Source organism: Pseudorasbora parva, chromosome 2 (genome assembly GCF_024679245.1).
Source record: "Pseudorasbora parva isolate DD20220531a chromosome 2, ASM2467924v1, whole genome shotgun sequence".
NCBI classification, from domain to species: Eukaryota; Metazoa; Chordata; class Actinopteri; order Cypriniformes; family Gobionidae; genus Pseudorasbora; species Pseudorasbora parva.
The window spans coordinates 39923735-39935982 of record NC_090173.1 but is presented as its reverse complement, the minus strand read 5'-3'; the positions used below and the strand labels follow the sequence as shown (position 1 = coordinate 39935982).

The following is a 12248-nucleotide window of genomic DNA, read 5'->3' as shown; positions in this document are numbered from 1 at the left end:
GTCACTGTGCAAGTAAACCTCACTCCTCAAGAGACGCTCTAGGGGCTGACACTAGAGGTCAGTAGCGTCCGACAGTGACTACCGTTACACTCAGCCCCAAACCTCACTCTCATCCGGGTCAACGAAACCAATGTTGAACAGGAGGGGTTACACTGGTGCCGTTGACCCGGGTGAGAGTAAGGTTTAAGGGGGTGAGTGTAACGGTAGTCACTGTCGGATGCAACTGACCTCTAGTGGACAGAGGAGTGAGGTTTACTTGCATAGCGACTACCGTTACACTAACAATATATTGTATAGGTAAAAATGTGGATTTTTTTTATTACTATTTATGCCAAAAATCATTAGGATATTAAGTAAAGATAATGTTTCATAAAGATATTTTGAAATGTCCTACTGTATCAAAATGTATTATTAGGCTAGTAGTAATATGCATTGCTAAGGAGTTCATTTGGACAACTTTAAAGGCGATGTTCTCAATATTTAGATGTTCAAATAGTTGTATCTTAGCCTAAATATTGTCATATCCTTACAAACCACACATCAATGGAATGCTTATTAAATTATATGATGTATAAATCTCAATTTCATAAAATTTACTTTTATGACTGGTTTTGTGGTCCAGGGTCACATATACGGCATTGCTGCAAAACTAGGAGTGTATAAAGAATTGCCTCCAGCCGCAGCAGCAGCCAATGAGTCTTTAGTGGGGCGGAGGTGAGTGAGTGAGCGAGAGGGAGCGCGCGCGCGCGCGGCTGCAGCTCAATGGAAGTTGCTGTAAGTGCGCTGGACCTGTACACTACATTTCACTCGCTTCAGATCGCTGTGAGCCGGAGCTCAGCTCACACGAACACAGCGATCAGCCGCTTGTTGCTTTAGCTCGCGGGGCAATTCAAAAGTACGCTGGAGAACCTGGGATACCTTGCGACGCACATATCTAATCACTGAGTTGTCTCTATAATCATATTTCGCCGCGACGTTTCATCAGACATTGCCGGTGAATTTAAGAGAGGTCATATTAGTACGCATACAGTTTTTTGGGTGTCTTTGACTTGGTTTTCGTGGCTGAATGCAACCGTCTGGATTCTTCTCGGTAGCCAGTGTAAGTTACACCAGTCGACTGGAAGCTATAGTTGGCAGTTTGGTTGTTTAGGGTTATCTTTGCAACCCCTCTAACATGAAATAGCAGCAAACTGGAGGAGCAGCACTGCATGCAACTGGATCTGCAAAGTAAGAGCGGATCTTACGAATATCAACGCATGAGACTATTAAGGGGATATATTGAGTGAGTGCGCTTTTAAAGTGGGATAAATATTTAAGAGACTTTATATAGCAGTAAATAAAAAGGCTAAGTCAATCAGTGTGGTGTCATCAGTGCAGTGCATATATTTAATTACAGCAGTATATATAGTTATAAACGAGTAATGACGCTTGTGTGGTGAGCGAGAGCTTTCGCGGGCATCACGCGCAGTAGTAGAGCATTCAACTGTTAATGAAGAGCACATTTGCCGGGAACTTTCGACTGGACAGAATGTGCGTTTTCTAACTGTCAGTTCTCGGGAATTAGAGTTAAACTTGCGGAGCGCGTGCGACCCGGGATGGACGCCAGTGGATCTGATCCCACGGAGAGAAAATTCACAGGTCTGTCTAAAGCACACAGACACAACACGGCAGCGGAGGAGGAGGACAGCGTTTACTCGGGAGGCTACGGTTCCCGTGAAGCCACAGCGCGCACTTACTCAACATCAGTTCCCGCACGCGTGGACAACAATACCATCATGTTGGACCACCGGAGCACTTCTTCCAAGATTTTTACACGTTTCTCCGCGAGGAATGTGAGCGGGAACGGAAAGAGAAAGTTTGCACTGTGCACTTGGAGTTGGTGGGCGTTTTTCTGCATGCACGTCCACGTGTTGAGAGCCGTCACACAAGGTAAGTTAAACGCATACCACCTGATATGCTTTGAATATGACACGGCAGCTTCATAAAACAGTTTAGTATTCTTATATATGGGCGATTCTTCAATTATAGAGGCACTTTTGACTAGCCTACCGACTGTCAAAAACATATCACTTCCACGGAATTAATTCCTTTATTCCAGCTGGATTTTGGTGTATATTCGTGTGTGATGGTGTGCAGTTTTGATATTTTGTCTGACGGACATTTTTTGTGTGACATTTTTTAGAGGAAAAAGTCGACAAGTTCTTAACATGCTAACACAAATCTAGCTAGCTGTCTTAGCTTTGAAAAGAAAATTGATTGTTTCTTAAAATTAAAATTCGTCAACTTTGAATTAAACGTTAACTGACCATTTATTGAGTTTATTTATTATCTTGTCATGTCTTCATAATTAAATATAAAGTGTTATGAAAAAAAACCCAATGATAACAGTTCTGGTTAAAAACTTCTGGTTAATCTAAAATATCTTCGAAATTAGCACCGGAACACAACATCTGTTTTAATTTGTTATTTAAAACGAGAAATATTATTTAAGTGGACACAAAAGTTCTCTTACTTGAAGAATCACCTAAATGCATAACGTTAGAGCGACCCAGCAGTGTCGTTCTGGAAATTATGAATGGTTCATGATCAATGTGTTTGACACTGGTGTCATAAGACTGCCAAACTTGATTTCAATTACAATGGAATGTCAAATATCTGTCTGTCTGTGCAACAGACAGTTGAGCTGAGATCTCTGGACCTGAACAATAGAGGAGTCATGAGGTCAGACGGCATGCATGGTCACAGATATGGAGCCAGATCAGCCTCAATAATAATACATTTACAAAACAAAATTCATAAATGCATAGCACAATTCACATTTGTAAAATCGGATTCGTAAATTCAAAACACGATTCATAAATGCACAAGTTAAAAGCATAAATATTTCCCCAAATGCTCACACAAATGCATCTTACCTAAATAAATGTAAAATCTTTACACAAATATGTATATATCAAGGTCTTGAATGCATTTCCATCACACATTTATGAAAGATGTTGCATGCATTTATGGATCGTTGAATCTGCATTTGCGAATCGTCACACGTGCATGGACTGCATTGCATTTGTGTGTGGGATTTTTGAGACCTTCCTGGCAGGTTAGGATTCGTAAATATCTTTTTTTGGAGGACGTTCTGTTTAGCCAATCGTGGTGAGCTTTTAATCCACCAATCAAAACGCTCCTTACTGATCAGACTCAAGAAGCTCACTCCTGCCCTTTTTCTGTGCATTCTTTCATGATCGGTTGTTTCACGACCTTTATGTAAAGACATTTTAATGGGTACTCTTTTTTTTTAGCACCTATTGCAATTTCTACAAAATTATGATTTATATTGTTCGCACAAAATACAGCTACCCGGTTAGCCTGCTGTCTTATTCACCAAAGTTGCATACCGTTTATTCATGTTATCTTTGAAAAATGACTTCAATATAAAACAATATTATAACTGTATAGTAAGAGAAATAGATTAAGTGGTCTTTTTAGATCTCTTTATAGTTTATCATAGGCAAGTCACAGGTTACAATATTTCTGTAGATCTGAATATTCATCTTATTACTAGCACTTTTTACATTTCACCTTACCTTTAGGGCTCTCCTCTGGTTGTTGCTCATTTTATTAAACTACATTTACATATGTAGTCCAAATAATTTTTACTTTACACAAATTTAGTCACTCATTGTATTTATTCACAAAACATAAAAAGCAATATGACAGAGTTCACAAAAAAAGAATCATCCTTGGGTTATTCCTAATCTAAACCTGTATGACCTAATTTTCTCTGCTGAACACAAAGGGAGGTGTTAATGTTAGCATCATATAGAATTATTAAGCATAATAATCTTCCTTATTCACCATTTACTTTACATTCACCATTTACTTTTTTGAACCAAAGAAAAGTGAATGGTGAATAAGTAAAAATTATATACCGATAAATACAAATACACCAAAATAGTACAAATAAAGTACAGCACATGCAAATGATGCAATGATTGGCAAATTTAAATATAATAACATTAACCAATAGAAAAATACAAAACAATTTCAGTGCACAGTTGTTATAAGATACAACAGAAAAAAAATGCATTTCATCATTAAAATGTACATTCTCATTTGAAATAGTTACAATCATTAATTAGTTAATAATTAGTTTGCTGCAATTATTATAATAATTAAATTGCAATCTAAATATGTAATGTAAATGTAAAATGTATAATGGCTGTTATTGTTGAATCAATAATATTTGTTGTTTTAATGTGCCTGTGTTTTAGCTGTTTTTCAGCACTTTTATAGCAGGTTACATTGTTATGCCAGTAGGTGGCAGCAAGGGCTCTTCTAATGAGTTAGTAGGTTAGTAAACCATTCCATTCAATGCTGATCCATACAGAGCACCGCACACGACGTGCAAGACAAAAAAGTAAATTGTGCCTACGATTTACTAATTCGTCCCCTCGATTAATACATTTAGCCTACTATTTTCCCTGCACGTCATGCTCTGTAGATTCATTCTGTTGTAGTAGCTAATTCTGTGACCCTAGTTATAAGGTTAGGATTAGGAATAGGTTTAGTAGTAGGTTGGATTTGCTCAATATAGCGCCAACTAGGGTCACATGATTTGGTCAGTCACAGATTTTGGAAAACACCGGAAATCTGGCGCTTCATTTCATAGAGATCATTGTATTGACTAACGTTGACTTCTGTCATCTGAAAACCCCTTTACCACTGAAAGAATACTATGACAAAGATATAGTTATACAAGCAAATGTGGGGGGAAAATTATGTTTCACTGGTGCACTAAATAGATGTATTATAGCAAACAAAGTTTAGTCATGTTCCCGAGTAATATCTGCATGCACCTAATTCTGCAGAGGACACATAATACACCATTAGACAGCAATAAATATGAGAGAGAAGTCTGGTCTGGAAGGTGGATCTGGAACCGACTTCTGTCCAGGTTGTCACAACATCTCTTGTTAATCTGTCTTCACAAACTGCCCTGAAATACAACTCAAACATCAACAAGAATTGTTATAAATATAACGTGAGATTTGTACATTCACAATGCTCATTTGGCCTCTGTGGTGAAGTGTGCAGAAAAAAAGAAACAGTGGAACATAAACAATTTGTTACAGAGCCAACAATATGTGGTATACAATGTCAGGTTTATTAGAAATAAATAAACTAGAGCATAGGTGAAAATGCAGGGGAAAAAATAATATACAGGATATACAATATAATATCTTAAGATACCAGAATTTACGTTTAGGTTTTACAGATGCATGGTGATATACATTGTCAATACTGGTTCACTGTGAAAGATTAAAACGTGTCTGAAATCGTTTCAGGCCATTTTCACGCTTTGTGTGAGTGACGTCACCGATTAACAGTGAAAACTTTTAGGTTAAATAATTAGATTAACATTACTTCCATTCATGACACATTGCCAGCAAAGCTATCAAAACCTCTTATCTACAGATAATATGTGATTAAGAGCCCAAATGTCCTTATGGCGCAAGGCTAACGTTAGCCTAACATTACCTCTTATATTTAACGTTAGCTTAATGGTTGAGACTCTAACAGATTTTTTCCGAAGACACTAAACCATTTCTCTAAAGTAAATATTTAACAGAAGCTTGCAAGAAAGTGTCAGGAACAGGTGTGTGTATTATCTGTGTAATTTTAGGGACTAAACTTACCTGAAGTGAAAACAACAGTGACAGCTCCATTTCCATGGTGATCGCAGGCTAACCGGGTAGCTGTATTTTGTGCGAACAATATAAATCATAATTTTGTAGAAATTGCAATAGGTGCTAAAAAAAAAAGAGTACCCATTAAAATGTCTTTACATAAAGGTCGTGAAACAACCGATCATGAAAGAATGCACAGAAAAAGGGCAGGAGTGAGCTTCTTGAGTCTGATCAGTAAGGAGCGTTTTGATTGGTGGATTAAAAGCTCACCACGATTGGCTAAACAGAACGTCCTCCAAAAAAAGATATTTACGAATCCTAACCTGCCAGGAAGGTCTCAAAAATCCCACACACAAATGCAATGCAGTCCATGCACGTGTGACGATTCGCAAATGCAGATTCAACGATCCATAAATGCATGCAACATCTTTCATAAATGTGTGATGGAAATGCATTCAAGACCTTGATATATACATACTTGTGTAAAGATTTTACATTTATTTAGGTAAGATGCATTTGTGTGAGCATTTGGGGAAATATTTATGCTTTTAACTTGTGCATTTATGAATCGTGTTTTGAATTTACGAATCCGATTTTACAAATGTGAATTGTGCTATGCATTTATGAATTTTGTTTTGTAAATGTATTATTATTGAGGCTGATCTGGCTCCATACAGATGGCATATGCACCATTTGGCCGTGATTCCCTCTGTAATGTTTCTCATATAGTGGGGCACATGGAGAGAAGAGTAACAGTTGGCATGTTGAGAAAAGAAAGTGACTGATTAGTGCTGTTATAAGAAGGTAGATGTATGTTTGCTTTATGTATTGTGCTCTTTCAAAGTACTTTTTGTATGTGATGATGCAGGTGAGCGTAAAACAGAACTGGTCTTGTCAGAACCGTTTATTTTTTTATTTATGAATTAGTTATTTTAGCCATTGGGGGTATAATAGAAATGATCAGCCACGTGTGACTATTAATGACAGGCTCTTTTATTCCTCTGTCAAATTATTTTTATTGCAAAATAACAAAAACAGCATGCCTCGTTAAAAAGAACATTTTTAATTCCTTAATACTCCACAGATTAGAGTCATTTTCCTCCCGTAATCAAAAGGATAAATGATCTAAAAAAAAAAAAAATCTCCCGAATTTAAAACCTCATCCTGCTTTAAGCTCTTTCCACCCACAATGCATGTATTTTTGTCACTTGTGCTATTTGCATTTCTGAAGGCACCATAAAAGACAACAACAAGAGATGTTCAGTCAGGGATTTAAAGGTGTTTTAACCAGCTACTAACTAGATTAAGCTATAAATGTAAAACAAAATGACACAAATGAGTCAATCTGAAGCCTAAAACTTGCTTTTAGGTACAGATAAAATGGTGATTTGTTTTTGAATGATATGACTAGACAACAAGAAACAGGAATAATATCCATGTCATTTACTTTGACATACGACTCTGAAATATTCAAATGTGAGGCTTGTTTTTCTCTGTGTGTATGTGTGTGAGTGTGTGTGTGTGTGTGTGTGTGTGTGTGTGTGTGTGTGTGTGTGTGTGGAGTTTTTTTTTTGTCCAAGATAAACACTCACTGATGATAAAGCCCTGTAGAGAAAGTGTGTCGGATTAAGATATATTCCTTTCATATTGAGTATCTTAGAGTACATCATTCATATCTTAATGCACATTTGAAAGAATAAATTAAATTAGCAATCTGTTATTTAAATGTGAATGCTATCAGGGCTATGCTCCAAAGTCTACTTCATATATGCCACAGTGGTTACTAATTAACTTTGAATATATAGAAACAGTCCTCTTAGGAGGATGCATTGACCCCATATCAGTTGAGAAATGGTAAAGCAGACAACCCTTTTATTTGTGTGTGCGGAGGACTGGTTACCGTAACTCTGTCTTTTATTGTGCGCTTCAAACTTGTATACTTTATTTAATTTCTTAAGGTTCAGCAAAGTTGTTGAGGTGCATGCAGTGTCAGCCAGTTCCCAAGTCCTGTGTCAAGGTCTTTTGATGTTTGGAGAGCTCCCAGCACTGTTCTGGGAATGGGCTAGATATTATTGATCTGAATTGAGGAGCCAACAGCATTATCGGAGCTAGCATATTGGAACGAGGTTGACATGTTAACCTTTCTGTTTCATTTAACATGGCAATGTACGTTTGAGTGTTCAGATTCAAGTTTTTAGATCTCAAAGTGAGACCAGTGAGTGCTGTATATATTAGGGATGGCTCGATACCACAATTTTGGCTTCGGTACAGTACCACAATCTAATACCGAAGTACCGATATTAAATCGATACCACACGTCTGATATTAGCGCGGGTATATTGCACGCGAATGAGTACAATTGTGCAAGTTTTGAGTTTATAAAGTGGGAAATTACCACAAATGTGTATTAGTAAATTAATGAGCAAAGCTTATCACATCAAATCAGTCATTTGAAAACTTTCTTGTGAGAAATAATTTCAGCAAAATTCTCTCAAAATTAGCAAATTGCTTCTGGTTTCAAAAGACATCGCACCTACACTAAAGCAATCTGCATAATCCGATTCAACATTTCACGCTCGTCTCGGGATGGAGAACGGAAATCATTTGAACACGCAAGAGATTTTATAGCATTTCGTAATAACAGTTACAGGAGATACGAGCTCATAACAACCACACACACACAAGCCTGTAACTTAGAACTCGCACATTACAAATTAAGTTTACTTAAACAGTCAAATACACAGAATTATGTAAAAATATCGGTCTTTAGTGAGTATTCACATAAACACAGTCGGTTGTGTCTAACGCGAATGTAAATAGTGCAATAGTACGCATGCAAATATTAGAAGATCTAAATGTCATTGGTTGAAACGAACGCTGGAGATTTTGTGATATTCGATCTTATGTTAGGCTGTGTGTGTGTGCGTTGATCAGTGTAAAAAGAAAAGAAATGTCTAAATGAGATGGTTTGAATGATCCACTGACCTGTCGATCTCTTAAGAAGTCTTAAAGTCAGAATAGTGACAGATGCTTCTTGGCTAGGTTTGATGGCTCTTCATCAGTTTTATAAGCAAAGTCATTACAAATGTCACTTCTACTCCTCTGTTTATTAATTTGTTTTTGGCATCTTGAGTGAGATTCAACTGCTTTATCCATTTTGTTCGTCTATGTTGTCGTCACATTTGACAGTTGTTTCGGGTCAGTTTGGGTCATCTAGCGGTGAACTTCGGAAAAGCAGCATATAAGGAAATGTGCAATATCATGATATCGTACCGTTTTAAATAAAATATATACCGGTATTTTTCCAGTACCGGTATACCGCGCATCCCTAGTACATGTTCTGTTTTGCACAAAGCTGTCTGTTATACTTTAAAAAGTGCTCTTGGCTCTCATTTTGATGCAGAAAAACCAGGGCAAATCTAGATTTTGCAGGTGTTTATTTTAGTCTAAAATCATAAACTTCTGCTGGCAGTTGAATTTTCTGGCTGCTTGGGTCTGGCAGTGGACCACAATGCCCTTAAAACCGAACGCCTGGGCAGAGAGGGAGTTTGTCAAGCAGTAGCAGGTGCACAATCCCCTGCCGTGCTTCTAGAAAGGTCTCTGGGCTAATGATGTTTGTGCCAGAGCATTGTGAAGGTAAATGTAGTTTCATCCACAAGAAAGTTCCATGTATATAATCTGCTCGATGTGCCAGCAGACACATCCACCCCGACTCATTTATGGCTGTAATCTTTTAAATTTCATTGCCTCGCCATCTGTGCAATCAGTACCTGCTAAATTTTTCATTTTCTGCAGTGTCCTTCTATATCTGAAGAATATGCTATTTTAGATGAGAGTCAAGTTTCATATACTGTACATGGGTTTAAGGACTTGCAAACTATTGGTTTTATGGTGTTTCTCGAACATTGTTGTGAATTCAAGTATAAATATGTCTGTGATCAAAAATTATGTGATAGAAGAAGTTGTCATGGGTGATCTGTGTTTGTTTGTTTTGGGTGGGTTTTGCTTGTGTGTCTTGGTTCTGTTTCATGTGTTTGAGTTTGTTTCTATTAGGGGTGTAACGGTACAAAAAAGTTGTGTTTCGGTACGTACTGAAGTCACGGTTCAGTACGGGTTCGGTACAGCAGGGGAGAGAACTAAATATAAAATAGCTTTTATTAAACACTGGTTTACTGGACAAATTGTGTCCGACCTTAAATTAATTCAATTATAACTAAAAGGTTATTAAAAATAAAATAAAAATATCTCTGCTAATGCTGTAAAGTGTGAACACTTACACATAATATATATTACTATAATATAACAAAAGAGCCTATTTTTAGATATAATAATCAACACTTAAATAACATTTTCTGCAAACATGTACACTTCAGTACATTCAGTACGTACACAAAGCAGTTTTTGCATTAACTTCTAAATCTAATTATAAAAGTGTGTTTTCCAATTCGTTGTTGAAATAGAATCATTTATACACACGGTGGATGTAATTTTCATGACAGATTTATTTAAACATTAATTAAATAATCAAGACATTGGTAACAGGTTCAGTAGAATATTATAATATATAGGCTAATGTGTATATATTTAGTAAAAGAGTTCATCTGTCTATTTAACTAACAGCTGTGGACACTGAATGACTTCTGAGGTGTGATGCTACGTGACATTGTTTACAAGCGGTTTTATTGATATGTTTCTGGCATTGAAACACTGATTGAGCGATTGCACGACGCGATATATTTCAGTAAGTTGTAATGTTTCCTTAACATATCTTCTGTTGATTCATGTTTATTCTTTGACTAGGAAGAGATGAAAATTCAGACATCATTCAGTATGCTCAAGTTGTTCCAAACCTGCATGAATGTCTTGTGTTCTGCTGAACACAAAGAAAGATATTTGGAAGAATGTTTGTAAACAAGCAGATCTTGGCAGCCATTGACTATAGTGAAAAAAATAAAAATAAAATAAGAAATATGTCAATGGCTGCCGCGATCTGCTTGTTATCAAAAATTCTTCCAAATACCTTCCTTTGTGTTCAGCAGAACACAAGACATTCATACAGGTTTGGAACAACTTGAGGATGAGTAAATGAATGCAGTTTTTATTTTTGGGTGAACCGTCCCTTTAAAACAGCTGACTTTTGGAGATGGTCCTCACTGCAAAACATGAGATCCTGGAAGCGAGGTGGGATCCAGATCCATTTCCTCCCTCTTTACAAATCCCCAAACTAGTGTTGTCACAATACCAAAATTATGACTTCGATACGATACCAGACTAAAATATCGATATATCGATACTAAATCGATACCACAGTAAAAATAAATAAATAAATAAAATATTTAAAAAAATAAAATAAAATAAAAAATAAAATTTTATATATATATATAAAATCACATAGTCATATGCTTAATATGACAACAGAACTTGTTATTATTCATTGTTATTTTTTACCAAAAATTCATGTGGCCAGCTAGGGCTGGGCGATATGGAGCAAAAAATATATCTCGATATATTTTGCTATATCTCGATATACGATATATATCTCGATATCTTTACAGGAAAAATAACCCCTCTTGGTTAAAACATGAATAGACCTATTCATCATAATCCCGTGATAAAGCTGACAAAATAATAATAGTAATGATATTGCAATACTTTTTAAATGTTTTCAAATGATATGCGATCATTTTGACATTTTAACCGAAAACCATGCGATCAGTTAGACACAAATCATAAACTGGCATGATTGCGACCGCGTCTCGCACCAGTAGTGTCAATCACCTGACTGTGGGTGAAACGTGCGATTTGAACTATGATGAACATTAATATTTCTTTATGAATTTTAGCAAGCAGTTGTGTTAGAAGGAAAACGGTCTCTAAACTGAGTCCTGAACAACGCGCGCGCTTGTCAACATGATAACTAATCCTCACCTGGTTGTGGAAGCAGCCGTGTTCAATGAGACAACACGCGAGGGGAGGGGGAACAAAAGCAAGAGGCGGGAGGCGCGCGAGGCTCCGCGAGCACAACACAGAGAAGGCAAACAAGCAAAGTGGCGGAATCAGAATTAAATATAAACAATATATCGATATATACGATATGTCCAAATCCATATCGAGCTGAAAAAATATCTCGATATATTTTAAATATCGAGATATCGCCCACCCCTATGGCCAGCATCTTCCTTAGGGTTGGGCATCGTTTTGATTTAAACAATTATTGATCAATTGATCAATTACTATTAAAATTATCTCACAAATTGTTGTTATCTCAATGTATTTTTTACAATGGGGTAATTGTGTTGCAATATCTTACACACAGCACAAGAAAGCTTGATTTCGAATGGTAAATTGAATTTAAAAAGACGAGTAAACAGTAATAAAATAAGAACAAATAAACAGATTACAAACAATAGCACAAATAAATGAGATAGAATAGAAGATAAAAATTAAATACTGCTTTATTTTTTCAGGTACGTCTAACATTCAGATAAGAAACTGAATTAAAAAAAAGCATAGTAATTACATTTAAAACAACATTGGATAATGTTCTTTGTAAAAAAAAAATTC

The 12248-nt window shown here is 36.4% G+C and overlaps 1 protein-coding gene across 3 annotated transcripts in view; it reads left to right on the top strand.

Annotated features, from left to right (window-relative positions):
* The first annotated feature begins 714 nt into the window (after nucleotides 1-714).
* The window catches only part of sdk1a (sidekick cell adhesion molecule 1a), a 479647-nt gene continuing 468113 nt past the window's right edge, over nucleotides 715-12248 (top strand). For all 3 annotated transcript variants that reach the window (XM_067420064.1, XM_067420057.1, XM_067420048.1), the window contains exon 1: nucleotides 715-1929. In XM_067420064.1, coding sequence (XP_067276165.1) covers nucleotides 1596-1929 — 334 coding nt within the window. In that variant the 5' untranslated portion in view covers nucleotides 715-1595. The remainder of the gene's footprint in view (nucleotides 1930-12248) is intronic.